The 21,748-nt window shown below is 64.4% G+C and overlaps 1 protein-coding gene across 8 annotated transcripts in view; it reads right to left on the bottom strand.

The window, feature by feature from the left end:
• CACNA1H (calcium voltage-gated channel subunit alpha1 H) overlaps nucleotides 1–21,722 on the bottom strand; it is a 69,165-nt gene extending 47,443 nt beyond the window's left edge. For 7 of the 8 annotated variants that reach the window (XM_046668043.1, XM_046668046.1, XM_046668048.1 and 4 more), the window contains exon 1: nucleotides 21,057–21,649. In XM_046668043.1, the coding sequence (XP_046523999.1) occupies nucleotides 21,057–21,352 (296 nt within the window). In that variant the 5' untranslated portion in view covers nucleotides 21,353–21,649. The other variant, XM_046668044.1, reaches the window with a different exon arrangement.
• Between the last annotated feature and the right edge of the window lie 26 nt (nucleotides 21,723–21,748).

The raw sequence follows: 21,748 nt of genomic DNA, 5'->3' as shown, positions 1-21,748 counted from the left end.
GGAAAACATAGTCAATTTTTCACAAAAGAAAGTGCTGTATTAACACATGGTGGGTTTGTTATGGTCAGTTTAAATGAATTACTAAACAGCAACTTCTAAATTTCCTGGTTTTAATGCCAACAAGGCAAAATTAGACAGAATCCCATCGCAGAAGCTCCCTGGGGCCTCAATTAATTGGTGAGTGTGAAGGAGTCCCAAGACCCCCGAGTTTGGGAACCTCCGTTTCGCGGCCTGGAGAATAGAATACCCTGCTGAGTGGTCAGCAGACAACCCCTGGGTGGCTGGGCGTGTCACGCAGTGCAAGGGGCTCCTGCACGCATAAAGATGTGCCCCATCCCCACCAGGGGGCTCAGACCCACCCCCACTGCCTGCTGGGCCACGAAGCTCCTGCCCCCCCACCAATGAGCTCCCATCCCCCACCCCACATGGGGCCTCCTGCTGGGCCCCAGCATCCCAGGTCCTGAACCTGCCCATCTCTCAGTGACCCGCCCCGGACAGCGCCCTGTCCCTCCACAGGCCACCTCCGGGTTCCAACTGGTGCCCGTAACAACCACAGTGTGATACGCCCCCCCCAACCCAGCATCCCCGGGGGACGAAGTGCTCCAGGCCCTCCCAGCCACTCGAATGAACGCCATTCTCACAGGGCGGCTCCACGCCCCCTCACCCAGCATGGCCACTGCCCCCGCAGACACCCCCCTGCTGTCTGTGGGAGGACTAAAGATGTCACCACAAGGCTGGCCCAGACCTTGAGGGCCTCAGATTGGGGGCCACTCAGTGCTTGAAGGGTCCCTCATGGAGGAACAAAGGCCACCCTTCCCACGGGCAGATCCTTGCCCCTGAGAGGATGCAAAGCCACCCCTCCTGGGGCAGGGACCCCCCGCAGCCCACCCCCACCCTCAGGAGAATTGCCTACAGGGCTGAGGGCCAGCGTCCATCCCCGTGGCTGCAGGAAGCCCGCTCAGAGGGAACTGGGCACTTTCACAACAAATCCTCTAATTAGGGAATTCCTGAGCTCCGAGGGGCACGGCACGCGGCTACCTGCTGTTCCCACTCTCAGGGTTCCCTCCACAAGCCGGTGCCACGCACTGCCCGGGCTGAGCGTGGGGGCACAGAGCTCTGAAAGAAGCCCAAGGGGTGTCCTTTGCACGTAGACATGGATGGCACATTTTAGAGAAACCTCCCACCAGCCACACACGCTTCTGGAAGCTTCCTTAGGGCCAAGGTTCAGGGTTGTGAGGGTTTGCAATTGAGCAGCTGGCTCTGGACGGGGCAATAGCATCAAGGAGGCTGGACCTCGGCCTGTGGCCAGCAGGTAGGGCGAGGGGGGCTTGCTGCCCGGAAGGGGAGGTGTGGGGTCTGGATAGCGTCACGCAGTCCAGGACCAGCTCCCACAGCCCGGGCGGCTTTCCCAGGAAACCTCCCCCAAGTTCGGCCCTTATTCTTATGGCCCCTGGTGATCCCCCGGCCTCCAGGGCTCTCATCCCAAGGAGGAGCGCTTCTCAGAAGGGGTCTCTGAGAAGGAGGCTCCTGAGTACCACAGGGGCTGCGGCGAGCAGCCCAGGAGGATGGGGGCGCATGCTGATGTGGGCGGACAGGCACAAGAGCAGAGGGCTCCGCAAGCACAAAGGCTTGGCGGGGGGACCAGGACAGGCTCAGTCAGCCACGGTCCAGGGTGCACAAAGGGAGAGGGCTTGGGCATGGGGTCGGGGCAGAGCTGGACGTGGGGACCTGGCCAGCCAGCCCCTTGGGGCGCCTGCACGAGGCCACACCTGGGTCCCAAGGCAACTCCCCATGGTCGGTGCCGAGCAGCTGCTGGCCCACATACTGGACACTCTGGCGGCCCAGAGCTCGGTCACCCAGAGCTGTAGGACCCTCGGCAAGTCCCTCCCCCCACTCAGAAACACCTTTCCCAGCCTGCCTGTGAGGGGTCAGCTCAGCCCAGGGCCCTCCCAGCTGTGAGCAGCAAGCCTGTATGGGCGCCCCAGAGGCCAGGCCCCCAGACCCCTCCAGAGGCGGGTCCCACCCAGAGCAGAGGATGTGCCGGAGGGGACACTGGAAGGTTGGCACGGCAACCGCGAAGCCAGCCCCGGCCTCAACCAGCATCCCTCGCGGGAGAAGGAAACACATTTCCTCATTAAAGTCGGAGAGAGCACACTGATCCTTGCACGCTTGTTAGCGGCCTGGGGGGCTCTGCAGGGGGAGGAGAGTTTTGACTCGCTTCACACTGACCTGGTTTCCCCCCACCTCTCCCTGTGTCTCCTGTCTTTTACAGTAAAACTCCAACCCAGGGGCCACAGAGGCGGCCACCCGGCCTGGCCGTCAGACTCGTCAGAGCTCCCGGGCCCCACGGGCCCCACTCTGCCACACTGTGCTCCTGGCCAGTCACACATGCCCTCAGGTCCCCGTCCTAGAGAAAGAGCCGGAAGGTGTGGGGAGGGTGGGTGGTGCCCAGCCTACTGTGGGGAGCGATGTCCAGAGGCGAGCCCGCCCCGAGCCCACCACGCAGCTGAGCAGGAGCGGCGCCCCGGGAGGGGCGGGCGGGGGACTCTCTCTTCCCGCCTGCCCGGCCTCCAGAGCTCGGCAGATAAACAGTCTAAATTAGGAATTAAAACATCCCTCGCTCCCACCAGCCGGCAGGTCGTATTTCAAACGGGCAGGAAACACCCCAGCCGCCACCACCGCCAGCCCCAAACTTTCCGACGTGATTCTGCGGGTGATTCCACGGAATCCAGCCACGCAGAGGGGCGAGGCTGCGACGGGGCACAGCCCGCCCAGCCTGGGCCAGGAGCCGGGCCTGAGAGATGGACAGAGGGCGGCCTCCCTGAGTGGCGGGCACAGGGCTGGGCTCCTCCAGCTGCCCCCCGGGGAAGGCTCCGGGGAGCCAGGCAGCAGGGTGGGGAGCCCCATGGCCATCGGGGTGGGGTGCGGCACCGGGAATGGCTAATGCCCTCCCGATGGCCCTGCCCTCCCCACCCTAGAGAGGCTTCAGTGGTCACTGGGCAAGGACGTCCACCCTGCATGGGGGTCCGTGGAGGGCGTAGCCGCAGGGCACCCCTACCTCGTGCATCAGGGCTCCCCCCAGACTCCCTGCCCAACCACTCCCCATGGGACCTGCAAGGGCCCTGGCTGGGACGGGGCACGACCCCCGGACGAGGGAGCTCTGTGTGGAACTGCAGGCATGAGACACTCGACATAACTCAGGAGCTCGCTCCTGAATTCCTGATGCCCAGCCCAGGGCTGGGAGCTGCCCACTCCACCAGGTGGGTCAGCCTGTGGGCTGGGAGGCAGGGGAAGGAGCGCCGGGGCTGGTCCGGAGAACACCACCTCCACGGGGGTCCAGGAAGAGAACTTGGGACCAAGGCCCAGGTGGGAGAAGGCCCACTGGCACCGGGTGGGGGGAGCCTGCACTGGAAGGAGGGCCCAGAGAGCCCCCTGCCCTGCGTGGCGCCCCAACACGCCCACCATCTGGGTCTGGCCCAGGCCGGGAGGAGAAGGCACTTCCTGGGGCGTCTGTTGCCACTGGGGACCCTGCTCTAATCCCTCTGCTGACACCCACACATGGGGCACGTGTCTGGACAGTGACCTTCCCACTCTGGCCTGCACAGTGGAAGCCACTGGCCGGGTGGGAGGGTACCTGGGGCCGTCCCTCTTGGGCTGTCACCCTGACCATGTACAGCCACAAACCCCAGCCCACACCCAGCCACAACGGGCCAGCAGACACCAGCTCAGCCACGCCTCAGGCCACACGTGCTGGCCACAGCAGCTGTGAGAGGAACAGAGAAGGCTGGAGGGATCGACCCACAGAGCCTGGATGGCCGGAGTGGACACTGGGGACCCGGCCCCGACCACCACCCAGCCTGCCGCAGCCCTGTCCCGCCTCGGGCTGGCAGGGCCCGCGGAGCCCCCTGGAGACAGCTCCTTCACATGGCCACTAGCCTGATGTTTCTGCCTGGACACTCCCGGCCACGAGGGAGTCACAGCCACCCGGCCCCTTCTGCCTTTGGTCAAAGCCTCCATTAGCAAGTTCAAGTTGATGTTCCTTCCAGAAAAAATCCTCACAGCACTGGAGAAGCTGAACTAAAACCACACAGCCACACACAGAAGCCGGCCCAGAGACACCCGCCGGGGCCCCACACACCCTGGGCGCTTCTGGGGCTGCGAGTGCTGATGACCTACAGCTCCTGGCTCCGTGTGGGGCCCCGGCCACTCCAATGTGAGCCCATCAGGCTCGGGGAGCCGAGCAGGAGTGCATGGCAAGGGTGACACAGGCTCCCGGGGACATCCCTCTGATCCAACACCTGACCTCAGCCGTGGTGTCGGCCCAGACTGGGGTTGCCCTGCGTGTGGCGTGGACTGGCGGCAGGGATGGGGCACCACTGAGGCTTCCAGGCCTCCGCCCCTGCCTGCCACCTGTCCATCAGTCCCTCCCTCCATCTGCCTGCTGCTCACCGGAGGAAGGAGAACAATTTCCAGACCCCACCCCACCACCCAGGACCCCACGGGGCTGTGAGATGGCCGCCATCCCTGTCCTGAGGGCGAGACCCAGACCCAGCTTCCTCTCTTCTCAGAACCAGTGTCCCTGGCTCCCTGGACGCCCAGCCTGAGAAAGGGCCAGGCCAGGCCTGGCAGGTCCTGGAGAGATGGACGCAGCCACGGGCCAGGGAGCTCCACTGGCCACGGACAGACCTGAGGCCTCGGGCCTGGAACTGCTGCCCGCGGCCCAGCCCACCTCCCTCCCCTCTCTGGTTGCAGCACCCCTATTCCAGCAGACCCCAAGATTGCGGCCCCTGGCATCAGAAGATCACACTACTATCTGGAATGATCTAGAACCTTCCCTCCATCCTCCCTCTGCCCCGACTGTGTGTTTACTGAGCACCTGAGTTATTGGCCTCAGGTCCCAGGCAGAAGCACCCCCTTAGCTCATCCCGGACGGGCAGGGGGCTCTCCAGGGCTTGAGACCTCCAGCCCGGGCCCACCTCCACACGCTGCCCTGTCGTGGGGGCCCCGGGGGCTGCAGGACGGCCTCCCCTTTCACCCGGGAAGGCAGCCGGACCTTGTGAGGGGCGCTGTCTGTGGAGGGCAGCCGGGCGGGGCCACACAGAGGCCAGGGCCACACAGGGCTGTATATTTAGGTGGCAGTGGCTGTGGGAACAAGTGCTCCCCCCATGAGCCCTATTTTGGGCCCCCGGCTTAGATGCTTGCCTGCTAGAGTATTTCAGAGTGGGGTGCTGTCGGGGGACCCTGAGGCTGGTAGCAGAGAGTTGACAGAGGGGGTGTGGCTGGAGGGCCCCACATGGGCCGGGAACCATGTGCCAGGAGGGTGTGGGGGAGGCCGGGCCAGCCTGGAGCTGCCCCCGGGGAGCTGCCTGGGGGCTCAGGAAGACCAGAGAAGCCCAGAGCTGAAGGCAGGGCCCAGCCGGGGCCTGTGGGGTCCAGGGAGGTGCTGTGGGCTGCGCTGCCTCCCAGAGAAATCCAGCCCCCAGAACCTCGATGAGTCTGCATGTGGAGGTGGGGTCTTTAGAGAAGTGATGAGGAAAACAAAGCCACTCGGGTGGGCCCTAATCCCGTGTGACTGCGTCCTCATAAGAGGAGGAGATTGGGACACAGACACATGGAGACGACCCCATGAGGACACAGGGAGGAGACAGCCATCTACACTCCAAGGACAGAGGCCTCAGGAGAAACCAGCCCAGCTGACGCCCGGACCTCGGACCTCGGACTCCGGGACCCGGAGCAAATACATTTAAGGTTTAAGCCACAAGATCTGGAGAATTTGTTATGGCTGCTGGAGTGGACTAAGCGAGGAAGCAAGGCTGGGGGCGTCCTGATCGCTCCAGAACAAGGCAACCCCAGAATGAGGGGGTGGGGGAGGGGCTGCTCAGGAGTCTGAGGGGCTTGGTGCCCCCAGCAGATCCCTGAGCTGGGTTCACGGCTCAGCCCGAGCGAGCAAGGAGCTTTTTGGGGAAATCGGGGTCTACAAGACACACTAGGCTTTGCCCTGACAGAGACTCCCATTCCCATCAGGGTTCTGTCCAGACCACCTCCTCCAGGAAGCCCTCCCCATACAGCAGCACACCCCTCAACTATGGGGGGTGACTTGGGCAGGGCCACCTGCCTCCCACCCAGCACCCACTCAGGCAGCTGGAGGGCACCCCAGAGCTGCCAGAGCACCAAAATCCCGGTCCAGCAGCCTCCACCCGGCTTGAGGGTGCTGCTGGCACCTCCTGGCACAGCTGACCCTGTCCTAGAGCCAGGCCGTAGGCAGACGGCTGGACCATGAGAGCTTCGGATCCCCACTCTGGGGCCTGCCACACAGTAGGGCCTCAAATCCTTGGCTGGAGAGACAGGAGAAGGGGTCATTGATGGCCACCACAAATGCCCACTGAGTGCAGCCCCGGGCATCCGGCTGGCATCAGAAGAGACCGCATCACATGGGCTCCCGGGGGTCAGCCAAGAGCATGGATGGTCGCCGTGGGCATCCCACGCCCGCCTCCCTCCCATCACAGGATAGGGTGGGGGCCATGGGAATCCACCCTCGCTTCCCCTGCCCGTGCCCCTTGTGACTGTGGTCCACCCGGGGTACATGTGCCCACGCTCCTTCTAGAATGTCTTCCCACCACCAGTGGGCCTGGGGGTGAGCGGTCACCTCCGCGGGCTGTTCCCCTGTGCGTGCACTTTACTGAGCACCTACGACATCCCGGCCCCCGGGCACCGCAGACACAGTGACCCCAGCAAAGAGCCCAACCTCCAGGGCTTCCCTTTCTAGCAAAAAATACACCATGGGTTCCGGGCGCCTCCCTTTTCCACATCTGAGACAGCCCACGTGTGGCCCTGGAAGAGGGGGTGAAGAGCGGATGGCGGGGACGCCCATGGAGATGGCATCCAGGGAGTCAGGTGGACGGCCGAGGGGTCTCTCATCTGGGAGCAGCCTCAGTCGCGCTAAATTGCTTTATGTAACTCGGGCCAGGCCGGTACACCAGGAGCCTGGCTGGGGATTAGCGACGGCGTTGCCACGGCAACCTGATTAGTGGGAAACGTGTTGTCTTGGGGAGTGCAGCGCTGGCCTGTCGGCGAAGGTAAAGGAAACCCCAGAGATTCATTAGCAACAGGTTCCCATGGCAACCGCGCCAAGCTCATTAATAATTTTTTTTATTTCAAGTGTGGGTGTTGAAATCCTCCAGAGGGCTGACGGAAGGACGGATGCCGAGCAAACACACGCGCACCGGCGACTCCCACCCGCGGCTCGGCGCCGCCCGCCCAGGCTGCACGCCGCCAAGCCTTGCGCCGCCCCACCCGTGAGCCCACCTGTGCGCCCGGACGTGGCTCCCACGCGCCTGCCCCACCTGGATGGTCCACGGGGGGCAGATCCAGACCAGAAGGGCCGCTCCAACCCAGGAGGCTGCTGAGACCCCGCTTCTAAACTGACTGGCAGGGCTACCCACCTCCCAGGCGGACGCCCCGGCAGCGTCTGCGGGAGGGGAGGCAGTGAGCACCCTGCTCACACGGGCGAGCTCTGGCAGGGGCGGGGGTGGTGCTGATGCCCACCGGCTGCCTCCTCTGGCACCACCAAGGCTGCTGCAAAGCCAGCGGCTCAGAGACCCAGGTCCAGCAGGGTGAGGGGTCAGGAAGGAGGCGTCGCTCTGGAAAACACTTTGGCAGCTCCTCAAACGATTCAACAAAGTTCCCCTCTGACCCAGCAACTCCGCTCCTGGGTACGTGCCCAGGGGACTGAAGACAGCGCAAATGAAACTTGCACATGACTGTTCACGGTAGCTCCATTCACAGCAGCCTGAACGGAGAAACACTCGAGTGTCCATCAATGGGGAATGGGGGACACGTGCCCATCCAGACAACGGCATATTACGCAGCCATGAAGAGGAAAGGAACTCTGACCCGCCACAATACAGATGAACTTGAGCACATCGAGCCCAGGGAGAGAAGCCAGGCACAGGCCACGTGGTGCGAGTCCATTTCTGCGAAATGTGCAGAAGAGGCAAATCCACAGACAGAAAGCAAACTGGCGGGTGCCAGGGGCTGGGGGAGGGGGTGGGGAGCAACTGCTAACGGGGATGGGGTCTCCTTTCGGGGTGATGAGCAAGTTCCACAACCGACTGTAGTGATAGCCGCATAACTCGGACCCAACGGTAAAAACCACCAAATTGCGTACTTTACGTGAGCAGGTTGTGTGGCGTGGGAATCACATCTCAACAAAACTTTGAAAGAACAACAAGGGGTGCCTGAGTGGGCCTGCCTGGGCTCCGAATCCCGGGGCTGTGCAGGGACCCGCTCTGAGCCTCAGTTTCCTCATCGGTGGACAGCACTCAGGTGCTGAAGTGCCCCTCCAGGCCGGGACAGAGCGAAGAGCTCCCTGCACCGAATGGGAGGAACCTCCCCATCACTGGCACCGTGCTCCGGGGTCAGAGGCGGCCGGCCCTCACCCACAGGGCACTCCCATCTCCTGCGGGCAGGAACGTGACCCGCAGCCCAGCACAGCCGTCCAGGCGAGGGATGCCTCCCTCTCGGGAAGAACCTGACCACCCTAGCCCCGTCCCGGCCACGCGGGCGGCCTGCCCTCCTCCTCAGGTCTGAACACACTGAGTGAGGAAACACCCAAATGCAGGAGATCCTGCCACTGAGTTGCAGTCGCTTCGCTTAAATTGGTGGACGGGATCGTCTCCTGACGGTGTCTGTCTGTGGCTGCTGACGAGCGGTCACAGCAAAGGAATGTGGTGATCGGTGATCAGAGGACACACGGGGCCTGTTCGAGGCTGGGCCTGTGTGCCTGCCATTCAAGCCACACACGGGTGACAGCAGCCTACTGGGTTGGGCCAGACGCAGACAGTTACCCAATGAGGAGCCACAAACCAGGGGCTGCTCCCCCACACTGAGTAGGAGGGGAGGGGTCCGCCACGCGAACTTTAGGACAGAAGAGATCATCTCGGGGCGGGAGACCACCCAAACGCTGGACAGAGGGAGAGAGTGGGGTGCTGGGACACTGCCCAACCCCAGAGCCAGTGCAGGGATGGTGGCCCCACTGTGTGCTGGAATCAGTGATGGCCCCAGGGAGTTGGCCTCGGGGCTGGCCTGGGCAGAGGGGGAGCTTCAGGCCCAGCCTGAGCACTCCAGACCTTTCCTCTGGGCTCCCCGTGTGCCCAGGCCCAGACACCCCCACCCTCCACCACGGTGCCCAGGTGCCCATTCTCCAGCTCCAAGCAAGGAAGTTCTGCTGGGCCATGACGGCGCTGATCCGATGCCGGGCGGGAGTGAGGCTGGACCCCCTTCCCCAAGTCCACCCTGTGTCTGCCCGTGGGGTTCCTGACACAGTTCCACCTTCCCTCCTTTTTCCTTGAGGCAGACTTCAACGCTAAGTCAAAAAACATGCCCTGGAATATCAAGGAAGGAGCGTTGGAAAGCCTAGATCCTAAAATGTCAAACTGTGGCCCCAGGTTTGGGATCTGTGAGCCTCTGTGCCCCAGGCCCACCCAGCAGGCCATTACCCGGACACCGCTTCTGGCTTCTAGAACATTCCTCAGGATGATGGTGCGCACCTCCTGCCCCCACCTTCATGTACTCGCAGCGCTGTGCTCAGCTCACGTGGGTCGTTCCCAGGTGGTGGCCCCGTCCCTATCCCCATGTCCCATACTTGCCCAACCTCCTTCTGTCTCCACTGTCGGCACCTTCTCTGTCTCCAGCGCTCTGTGGAGACCTCCCCAGAGTGCCTTGCTTGCCCCCTGCGGGGCATTCTATGCAACCCAGAACTCCCACTGAACCCTAAGGTCAGTGGCCTGGAGGACACGGCCGCCACACGGGAACTTCAGCGCACCAGCCCGCCACACCCGAGGGCGCAGCCAGCCTTGCCAGGCACGTCGTCCCTCCCAACATCCCGACATCATGGGGACGGGGCGGGCCTGTTCTGTGGCCAGAGCCCAGGACCAGATCGCGTCCTCCTTCCTCTCTACGAGGCGCTAATGCAGGCTGACTCATCAGGCTGGCGACTCTCACAGAGACAAAGGGACACGGCAGGATGGTGCCGCCTGCCCCCACCTGGCCCCACCTTCCCGGCAGGCGGTGGCCGCTCCCCGTGCTTCCAGGCCGGGGTCTGTCCCTGCGGCAGGCTCGTCTGCTGGGACTGGGTCCGAGGTCCGCAGTGGGCACAGACCTCCTGCTGGGCAGACCCGCCAGGCCCACCAACGCGGGCACCCTCTTCCAGGGGGAACACCAGAGACGCTTCCAGGCCCCGAGGCTGCGGGCCCCCCACCAGATGCCCTCAGCTGTCCGTCTCCCTGTCCCCACACCAGGCTCCTGACACCCATCAGGCCCTGCTGGGGACGGTGGACAGGGGCCACCCCCAACCACCTGACCACCGCTCCCCAGCAGCCCATCAGCTCCCCATGTTTTAATTATGCCCACCTGCCTTGACCTTCACACTCCGGCCTCCGCAGGTCACCCCCTATCCCCACCCTGGACACCGTTCAGCCGGAAGTGGCAGTGGTCGCCCTCAGCCATAGCAGGGCCTGGGTCTCCTCTGTCTGCCTGTCCCCTACTGTCACACACAGCCAAGTGCTGCTCCTCATCCCCGAACACAGCCCTGGGAAGCCCAGGGTCACCAGGAAACAGCCTCATGGCCTTGAGATGCCCCAGGCCCTCTCGAGCTGGGCTGGGGGCACGGGGACCCCAGAGAGCTGGGGCCTGAGGCAGCACACCCTCATCACCCAAGAAAGCCAAGGGCCAAGCTCTGGGGTCAGTGCAGGGGGAGTCTTTGGGGGACCCCACCTCTAGACTGGAGCCCTTCTCTTCTCTGGACAGTGCTTCTCCGTAGCTGCTCAAAGGAAGATGCAGCTGGAGCCGAGACGGCTCCCAGATCAGGTCCCTAGCCGGAAATCAGGCCCCACTGGCCCGTCAGCCACCCGTGCACACGCTGCAGGAAGCCATCTGTCCAGCCAAGGGTCTCAGGACAGAGCCAAGCGGGGCTCAAAGTCAGGGCTCCCTGTGTAGCCGTCAGACCAAAACTGTACCCCCTGAGTCAGCAGGAAAGCCCCTGATGGCCCTGACAGCATGGAGGTGGCACTCCCTGAAAGAGGGTCCCAGACTCCCAGGGGGGTCTCCAAGGGCTGCATCCTGCAGGGAGAGGCCAGTCCAGCAGGAGAGCCCCTGAAGACCCCTGTGTCATGAACGGACACCTCCTCAGTGAAGCCCCCCGGGCAGGGCGGGGTGAACTGGCTCCTCCTGGCAACTCCCCAGGATCCTCAGAGGACATGGGCACGAAGTCAACCGCTCAGAATCTCAGGCCGCCCTCGCAACGAGGCGCTCAGAACAACCGATCTCACGGTTGACGTTCCTCTCCCGGGGGCTCTGCTCCTTGTCGGAGAGGCTGACACGGGGCCAGGCCAACTGCGACCTATCCTACGAGGGCCTGCCTCCCATCGACGTGTCCAGTACCTCCCACGTCCCCCTCAGGGGATGGTGGAGGGTGAGCCCAGGGTGTGTGAGCTGGGGAAGGGGCCACCGTAACCAAGCACCACAGACCACGGGGTTAACCCACAGGAGCTCACCCTCTCGCAGCCCAGAGGCCGGAGCCCGAGATCAGGGTGTCGCAGGCTGGTTCCTTGCAGGGCCCTGAGGGAGAACCGGTCCAGCCTCTCCTGGCTTCTAGGGGTTACAGGAAACCCCGGGCTGCAGACACACCAGCTCAACACCTGCCTCCACCTTCACGTGGACTCCTCCAAGTCCTCTCCTCTTCTTACGAGGACACTAATCACTGGATTTGGGGCCCACCCTAGTTCAGTCCAACCTCATCTTAACTTGGTCACATCTGCAAAAACCCTATTTCCCCAAAAAGTAACATTTTGAGGTTCTAGGTGGACATGAATCTTGCAGGCACTACTCAGCCCAGTACACTGGCTGATGCGTGCCACACTGTGTAGACGATGGACACACCCCCACAGCCACATCCCTTGACCGTCCCCAACCCCAGGATGAGGCCCCTCTACTCTGTCCACCGTTAAGTGCCAACCGGCCTGCCCCTGGCCACTCAGCCCAGGCCTGGAACGATGCCCCCAGCGTGGGGCAGGGGTCCGGCCTCTGTCAAGCCCCCAACACTGCTGCCCTTTAGTTTCTGTCTCTCTCGTGCCCTCGGCCGACTCCCCGGGGCCAGCACAGAGGGCGGAGCCACAAGCACGCACAGCTCCAGGGCCGACCCAGCCTGCTCCAGGCCGACCACAGGGGGGCTCAGGGGACATGGGGGCCGACAGCTGGGTACCGCCTTATGGACACCGGAGCCACTGAGATCCAGTCCAAGCCAGGAAGCCAAAGGCCGGGCAACTGAGACACAGCTGCCCCAGACCTGGGGCATCTTGCAGGCTGAAAGGGCTCAAAGGTCACCCCAAGGGCACCAAACGGGCACCCGGGCCTCGGCCTGAGGCCTGGCACCTGAGAACCCGAGGGGGGCTCGCTCCTATGGGCAGGGCCCAAAGGCCCAGGGGAACCGTGCTGGTGGCCGAGAGAGTCCCTCCCACGACCAGCCTCACGGCCAGCCTGGCTCCTCGGGGTCCTCCCAGGAAAGACTCGGGCCCTCAGCCCGCGGTCCAGCAGACGCTCCCCAGCAGCCAGACTTTCCCCTGGGTGATATCCTGTGCCACTGTTCCAACCAGGGGAGTGTGTGGGGAGGGGGCGCCTGCTGGCGGCATGGCTGCCCACAGACAAGCACAACCAGAGAGCTCGAGGGTCCAGCTCTCTGGACCCTCAGACCAGAACACTGAGGCCCGGCAGGCGACCTCGTCCACAAGGCCCAGCGGCTTCGGGGGGGTGACCAAGTGGCTTCAACCCCCAGGCACAGTGGGGTGCCAGCCTCTGACCTCCTGAGAGCAGGAAAGGCACCCCAGGCTCAGAGCCCACCCCGCCTCGCGGCCTCGGCCTCAGAGACACAAATTCTGTCCACCCCATGGGTGTGTGCCTTCTGGAACAATCCCCCAAGCCTCCCCCTCCCTCCAGTATCACGGCCAATGCTGTGCACCCTCCATGCCGGCTGGGCTAGTGGACCCCAGGGGAGGCCGGGAGCTCTCAGCTGGGGCCAGGAGCACGGTCAGGGGCATGTGTCCCCAGCAGGCACCCGGAGCCTCTGCCACACGGCCCTCTCACCAGCCGGCTGTGGACCAGACTGGGCACTTCACCCCCTGAACCGGGACACCTGGCAGACCCTGCTCAGTCAGTCACTGCAGATGATCAGACGTGATGTGAGGAGAAAGTGAGACATGCATGGGGCTACCACCCAGACTTCAGGAAGGAGCTACTAGCCCCCTCCTCCTACGACCAGGAATCCTGGGAGGCCCCGGCCTCCCTGAGGGGGTGGTCACTGACTCAGGCTGCTCCCCTCGAGAGGCATCAGGGTGTCCCAACCACAGTCCTCAGGCCGGTGAGGGGCCGACAGACGACCACCTCCTGCCGGGTGCAGACAGATGTGGGGAGAGAACTGGAAGGAAAAGACTGTGACAAAGGGGGAGATGGGGAGAGAGCAGAGACCAGGGCCCCCCGCTGGACACCTCAGCCCAAGAAAGGACACTGACCGGTCCCCCGCCCAGGCCGCCATCCCCCAGCGTCCGACCTCACCTGAAGGCCAGCCTGGAGGGGGGAACACTGCCAAGCCCAGAACAGAGAGGACAACGCGACCCAGCAGCCTGGCCGCCGCCTGCCAAAGGTGTCTCCACCAGTGCCAGGCCCAGGCTCCGCGCACGCAGCTCCAGGCGGCGAGACCGGGACCGTGCCCACCCAGGAGCACAGGCCCGCCCCCTGGTCCTGAGCAGGCCAGGATGGCTGTGGCCCCAGCCGCTGAGCATCACTGTCCGGGCCCCGGCCGCCTCGGCCCCTCATCCAGCAGGGTTTTTATTAACATCAGCTCCCTGCTTTGCCCAAGTGCTACCAGCCAGGCCCGCTGGATGCCGAGACGGAGGTCTGGCGCGGGGCCTTGTGCGGGAGCAAGAGCAGACAGCCGACAGGGCTGGCGACACCCCCACACAGGCTAGACCTGGGGGGTCAGGACACCGGGTCAGGCCAGGCAGCCCCTCACTCAGGGATGGGGAGCGGCTTCTGGGGTCCTCTCTCTGCCAGCCCTGGCCCCAGCCATGGTGAAAAGCCGCTGCGGTCAAGGCCTGGGGAGGACACAGCCTTGGCCCTCGACAGCATCACTTTTAAGAAGTGGGGTGCTCCCGGAGCCCCTGAAGTCCCCCCGCAGCCACAAGCTGCACTGGGCCATGGAGAGGCGGGTCCCCGCCACTTGAAGCACCCTCCTCCCCCTCATGCAGAGTACACAGAGGCAGCCGCGTCCCCCGCCCGGCACTCTCTAATTTAGCACATTCGTCACCTGTCCCCACTAATCAGAACTCCAGGCTCTGACAGCACCGCCAACACCCAGCTCCTCCCTGCAGCAGAGGAGACGAGCGCCCCGGAGCCGGGGACACCCGCGTCCCTGCCGCCTGCCCGCGGGCCACGTGGGCCGGCACACCCGCACCCCCCTCGGCAGGCGTGCGTCTGTTTGGCCGGGCCCCTTCTGAGCAAAATGAGGAGCCGCTACTCGCACTGTGAAGCCAGCACGGCAGAGCGGCCCCCATCTGTCATCCGTGGCGGGCACGGCGCTCCGGGGACGCCGCCCGAGCCTGCTGCCAACTCACTGAGCCGGGCTGCCTCCCTCCGCGCCCCATCCCGTCTGGGCTCCCGGCCCCCATCTCTGACCGGGCATCTGGGACCTAAGTCACTGCGGGCCATCGGACGGACCACACTCTTCGTGTCCGCCCAGGACGGGCACCCCCTTCAATTGCCCCCTTGGACGTTCAACCGAGGTCCATGTGCCTGGAATTGTGCCCAGTTGTGCAAAATCAACTGCTCAGGGGAGGGGAGAGTAACGGGTCTTTTGTGCTCGAGTTAAATACCGGCCTGTAGGAAACACGAAAAGAAAGAATCTTCCTAACTCAGCCTCAAGGGCCGCCACCCCCTTCCTGGGCAGGCCTGCACGGGTGGGGGCGGGGACGCGTGTGCGACACCAGCATAAATAAAGCTAACGTGTTTCCGCCTGCCCTTGACCCCGGGCGGCCGGGGGTGTAGATGCGCCAGCGGCCAGGCTGCCGCGGATCCGCCCTATGATGTTTGACAGGCTGGCCCAGCCCCGCATTCCTTCGCATCCCGACCCTGGGCTGGGAGTCTCACCAATGGCTCCGGGGAGCCGGCCGCCGCGCCCACTGTGCCACAGAAGGCACAGGGAGCACCCCAGACCACTTCTGAGCACTCCGCCGTGCCAGGGGGATGCTGCAGCCTCCCCCGGTCAGAACGGAGTCCGGGTGGTGCAAACGTGATGCCCACCGGGTCCAAGAGCTTCCTCTGCAGGGCCGGCACCGGCCATGCCCCACCTTGGGTATCAAAGGTGGGGGGGGGGGGCACCAACACCTTCCCTCCTCCTGGTCTCTGCCCCTGAAGTGCCGTCCACCTGTCCCTGGTTTCTCCTCAAGCCTGGTCCCAACACTGACCCCCCTACCCGGAGGAACTGCCCCAACCCCACCTGGAGACAGACTCACTCCCTGAGCCCAGGCTAGCCCACCAGCCCACCCACCACGCTCACAGGCTTTTCCTGCCTCCCTCCCTACAGCCCGCCCTGCCCCTCCTCACCTTCACCTCACAGCACAGCCCCACCTGAGCGAGTGGCACAGACACATTCCACCTGCCTCAGGACCTTAGCACCTGCCATTCCGCTGCCTGTGACATTCCTGCTCTGTGTCCACCCCCCCCAAGTCCCTGTGCCATTGAGCTGATGGAGTCCCCCTGGCTCCTAACCCCCAGCAGCCTCCATCTGGTCCATCCGCCCTTCCGAGCACACACAGAGTGACCAGGCCAGCCTTACTCTACTGCAGAGCAGCCAAGAGCTGGATGTGCTGGGCACGTGGCAGGAGCTTGCTGAGCCCCGTGCTTACCTCTCGGGGAGGACCACCGTGAGCCCAGCATGAGGGCCAGCACAGAGCTCAGGCCAGGAGGGGGAAGCCGCCTCGCAACGAGTGTTCACAGGGGCCCCCACCTGCCCAGCACTGCTCCTCCGAGTAGCCCCCCCGACACACAGAACCTCCTTGGGGTGCAGCTCGGTGGCAGACAAGGGTGTGGGGGCCACACGTGGCCTCAGGCCACACGCACTGAGAACTTCATCAGCATTTCCTGGGCTCCGCCAACTAATCAGGCCGCCAGTAAGCTCAAGAGGCACTGACTGTCTACAGGCTCAGGGCCCTGCAGGTGCTGGAGAAGGGGGCGGGGGGCAAGGCTGGAAGTCTAGGCCACCGCGGGCAGAGTGGTGTCTCAGCCAGGACCCTTCCCGGTAGTCCCAAAGCACCAAAAGTGACAAGCACACAGCCAAGTGCCTCTCAGGTAGGCAAACCCCAGCTCTCGCTAAGTGCCCCTTCCACACCCCGCCTGCCCCACGGATCTGACCTCCAACCAGGGCAGGGTCCCCAGCAATCACGCCCTTCTGCCCCTCCTGTCGGAAAAAGAACCTGTTACAGACCCCATAAGAGCCCTTCTGTTCCTTCCCCACCACCAGCTCCTATCCATCTTCATGGCCCAGCCCAGCATCACCTCCTCCAGAAAGCCCTCCTGAGCAGCCGTGACGCTCCGTGGAACCCAGCAGAACAAGGCCCCACAGCCCTGCTCTCACCAGGGGGCCAACAGGAGTTCAGGCCCCCGTCCAGGGGCCCCTCTAGGGACGAGGCTCCCCCCCCCCCCCTCCCGCAGGCGCTCAGAGATCCGCCTCTGCCCTCCCTGACCCCCCACCGGCCCCCAGCTCTCAGGGGAAATGCCCTCTCTCCAAGACCCTCCCGTCTCAGCTGGGACATCTTCACTTCTGCCTCCCTGCCCCCTCCCAGCCCTGGAGCCCAGGAAGACGACCCCCGCAGCCAGGTACAGTCAGTGCTCAGCATGAAGATGTGCTCTCCAAGCTTGAGGTGACAGTGGGGACTCCAGAGACACACATACACGCCTGTAACTCCTTCTTCAGGCAGAGAAATCAGGGCTGTAGGGAGCCCAGGGCGCCTACATAGATCGAGTGCGCCCACAGTGGACACGACCTCTCTGCTCTCACGTCCCAGGGTTCCACAGAGAGGCCACGATGGCCTTCCGTCCGCCCAGCCCCAGGCCCCCTGGTGCCTGCCTGTGAGCACCTCACGGACTCCAGGGAGATGACCCCTGCAGGGCTGGCCCGAGGAGCCCAAATCCAGGAAGCCGACACACGTCAGTGCTGGGATGGGGGAGCCCAGGGCCAGGAGGGAGCTGGGGGAGACAGAGCACCCGGGCCTGGACTCCTGCTGCACCTGAAGCTCCTCGCATAGAACAAAGTGCTTGGAGACATGGCCATGAGGTCAGGAAGTGAGGTGGATCTGTGACCGTCCTGTTCATGTCCGGCCTGTGGGGGCCAAGGGGGCTGCTGGGTGCAGAGAGGCAGGTGACAGCAGATCAGGGCCTCCCCTATCCAGATCAACGCCCTGCGTGTCCTCATCAGACGCCCACGCCCGCTGTGAGCCCAGCCATGGCAGCACCCCAGCGCGGCGTGACAGCCCGGAGCACTGACTCTTCCAGGACGCCCTCAAGGACTTGGACGCGTCCAGCCCCACCTCCTGCTGGGCACACGCACACAGGGACTCAAGAGTCAGGCTGGGCTCACCCAGCTCTGCCCTCTGGCAGCCACGTGACCTTGGCACATCCTCTGCCTTCTCCGAGCCCCATGCCGAGAGACATTGGGTGCCCGGCCCCATGAAGACGTGTCCTGGGGCTCCCACCATCCCTGAGCCCCCTCGGACCCCTCCTAGTCCCTCAACACTCTGATTGGGCCACTGCCGGCCTCCGCGGCTCACACAGGGACCCCAGCAGGGCCCCTTCCCAGCCGGCAAGCATCCCCGGGAGGCCCCGCCCGGCCTGGGTGCTGGGACACAGCAGCTGCGTCTCCGGCAAGCGCAGAGTCAGGAACCCCGGGGGAGCCCGGGCAGAACACAACCCAGCCTAGCGAGCGGGCTACACAGATCCCACCCACCTGCCTCTATAAATAACCCTGTGTAGGAGAAACAGCACTCGCCCCAAAGTTCCAGCACGGTTACATTCCCCAAACCAAAGTAAATCAATAAAATAACAGCCGTCCTCGGACCATCCCCCGGCCCCCGACTTCGTGTACATCACACTCTCCCTTAAGTCAAAGACAGAATACCCGTGTTTGTGTGCCGGGGGGGGGGGGGGGCAGGGGGCATCCACATGGAGGCTCCAGAAAGGGGCCTCCAGGAAGGCCCCTTCCTGCATGGCAATTGCCATCGCATCCTGGCTCAGGCTGGGCTTGGCGGGTCCGTGGCACTGTGACAGCCCCCAGACAGCAGGGAGCTGCTTCACAGGGAGTGGGTTCCCAGAACGAACCCAATTATGCTACTTCCCAAAGCCTCCTCTACAACAAGGCTCCACATTAGGACGGCGGGTGACTGAGACACGACATCAACCAGCAAAAGAAAGACTGAGGCTGCGGCGGCACCCTCCGGCCACAGCAGCCACCCACTGCGCCCCCTGCCTTGCACAAGGCGGGCCCTCTGACTCCCAGGAATCTGAAGCGCTCCAGAAAGCCGGGACCGAAGCCCCATGGGCTTCCCCGGGAGCTGATCTCCACCTGTCCTGGAGCACCAGCTTATTTTAGGTTCTCCCTGCAGCCGACAGCCCCTGCCCTCTGCCCCCCACCAGGGCCTGGCATCTGCTGGAGGCCAGCCGGCATCCCCACACGGCCGGGGACCCTGATAAGCCCACCCACTTGACAGATGCGGGACGTCCACGGGGGCCTGGAGTAACACAGCCCCGGGATCTGAGCTCCTTGACTCCCCAGCAACAAGAAAAAGAAAAATGGGGTTGGAGATGCTCCAGATCACCAGTTCTCTTCCAGGGGCGTCAAACTGTACCAGGGTACGCCGACGGCAAGGCAGGCAGGGGCGGGGCCTCCTGGGAGACCTGACGGCTCTGAACAGGGACACGCAGGATGGCAGGAGGCAAAGGACCTGTCACACTCACGGCGGCCCCCTCCTCCCCCTGCCAGGAGCCCCTGGGAACACCGGGGGTGGTCCCACCACAAGGATGGGGCTGCCAGCCAGAGAGAATGGCTTGCTCTTCCCCAGCTGGCTGACGGGGCCCTTCTTGCTCTCAGCGTCCTCCCGGGGCTGCAGGGCAGTGTCTTCCTTGCATCGTCAAATAACTCAAGGACGAAGACACTGGCACGTGGATGCCCCTGGCTCCCCTGGGCCTCACCCAACCTGTGGCCAGGCACCCTCCACCTTCCCTGTCCCAAGTAACACAAAAAACCTCGTCAGACATCCTCGGGGACACAGCCTGTGTGGAACACGGGGGTCAGGCTCAAAGGCTCCCATAGCCGTGAAGGGACAGAGCGGCCAGACACGGGGGCTGTCAGGAGAGAGAAAGTGCAGGCCCATTTGGCTCTGTCCCTATCTGGCCTGTGCACATGCTCAGAAATGACAGACACGCAGGGAGGGCTGGCCTCCTGCCCCGGCCCGTCCCAGGGCCTTAGGGGACCCACCCCATCACCCACCACCAACCCAGCCACGCCACCTTCCCTCCAGAACGAGATGGCCTGACCACCTCCAGGCTGGCCTCTCAAGACAGGACAAACCCACAGCCACCTCAAAGTCAGCTTGGCTGCTGCTGAGAGGAGCAAGCTGGGACACCCTCAGATGCCCACCCGCACGCCAGCCACAAGGACAAAGACAGGCACCGAGGCTTGTGCCAGGCTGGAGGGAGGCCCTCCGGCCGCAGCCCAGGGTCCAGGCCACAACGATCTCCTTCACAACCAGGAGACGAACCTGACTCAGCCGATGTTTGGATTTCAAAAGAGAAAAACACAGACTTTATTACTTTTTTGGTACAGATTTCTCTTTTGTATTTAATATTTACACAGTTAAACACACAAGGTAGGGAAATATATACACACATTGCTCATTTTGCCTTTGTCTGTCTCCTCCAGTCAGACACGCAAAGTTTCTGTGCAGGATCCACCCCTGCCTGCCCAGTGGACAGCTCAGGACGCCCCATCCCTCCAGATGGAGGGCCACCACGGCACAGCACCCCAACTCCAGCCACCCAGCAAACAGCTCCTCGGGCCGGCGGGGAGAACCAGCCTGGACGCCGGGCGAAGCAGAGCCCCCTGACACAGTCCCCAAAGACCACCTGCTTCAGGCTACCAGACCTGCTGCCTGCATCCCAGAAATGCCTCCTGGCCCGACCGAGCCCTGCTCTGGAACCTTCTTTTAAAGTCTATACAGGCCGTTCTCACGGAGAGTAGAAAGGGCGGCCCCTTCCTCTCCAGCCACGGAAAGCACGGGAGAAGGGACTCCAGCGTGTGGTGCCAGCTGCCTCCCTGCCCCCCACCCCCAGCTGCGCATGACTTAAACCAGCCCCAGCACCGAGTTCAGCTCGGAAAGCCGAGTTCACAACCAACGTCACCGCCTCTCTCCGAGGAAAAGGACCGGCGAGGGCGCACGGCTGCCTGGCCCCCGCGGGTCTCCCGCAGCGCTCCGAAGCGCAAGGCACAGGATGAAAACTTTGCTCCCTTACTCTAGTTACTGTCGGCGTCTCCTCACTGAGGGCTCTACCTCAAGCCAAGTGGTCTCTAAGCCCGAGAAAGAAAGGAGAATTCCCGTCCTACATGCCACGCATAGGGGCGCGCGAAGTTCCCACCTCCCCTCCATGCCGATCCCTCTCCCCTCCAAGCCCCCGGTGGCCTCGCTGCTTCTCTTCCACCCTCTCCCGTCCCAGGCTGGCTCTGGAACGGAGGCACCCTATTCGAGTCGGGGGAGATACCCCGGCTGACCCCCAAAGCGCGGCCTGGGGCCCCCTCTCTCGAAGGAACGCTGCTCTCGCGCCCCCGCCCTGCGTCCCCCGCGTGTCCGGCCCGCGCCGGGTCTAACGAGCCCCGGCGCGCGGGGACGCACGCGGATGGGGTCCTGCGCCCGGAACCCCAAGCCCCAGATCCCCGCACCTAGGCGGCCCAGGAAGGATATGGGTTACAGACCAACCGGAGACACCAGCTGCGCGGCCGCGTGGTCTGCCCGAGGCAAAAGAAGACGGTGGCCGCCAGTGCCGGGTACGGGACGGGCTGCTCCTCGTCGGCGCCCAGCTCCGCGCCGCGCTCGGCCGCCGGGCTCTCGGGGGGCGACGCGCCGGGCCCGGATCCCCGCTCCGCCTCGCGCCCCGGCGCCCCAGGGCTCGCCGGGGATGCCCCCGCCGCTGCAGGACCCGGGGCCGGCGCGCCCAGGGGCACTCGGACCTCGCCGGCCGCCAGCGCGCCCTCGGTCATGGTGGCGGCGGCCAGCACCTGCGGGGGACAGGCGGTGACCGGGTCCCGGGAACGACACCCCTCGCCCGCCTCGGGCGGAGCGGAGCTGCGGGAACAGCCGCGGCCGCCGGTACGCCTTTGTCTTTTCTTATTAGAGACACACGCGCCCCCCGCCCCCGCCCGCCCCCTCCCTCCCTCGGGCGAGGGCTGGGCGGCCCCTCCCCCACCGCCAGGGCGAGGGGCGCGTGCCGAGGGGGGCCCCCGGCCGCTGCGCTCAAGTTGAAGAGGGTCCCAGCTCGCAAAGGGGCGCGCGTCCTCGCCGCGTCTCACCTCGCTCCGGCGGCCGGCGGCGTCCCCGCGGGCATGGCCCGGGCGGCGCGGTCACCGCGGACCCGGCACGGCGCTCGGCCCGGCTGG

Source organism: Equus quagga, chromosome 7 (assembly GCF_021613505.1).
Source record: "Equus quagga isolate Etosha38 chromosome 7, UCLA_HA_Equagga_1.0, whole genome shotgun sequence".
Lineage (NCBI taxonomy): Eukaryota > Metazoa > Chordata > Mammalia > Perissodactyla > Equidae > Equus > Equus quagga.
This window is presented reverse-complemented; position numbering and strand designations above follow the sequence as displayed.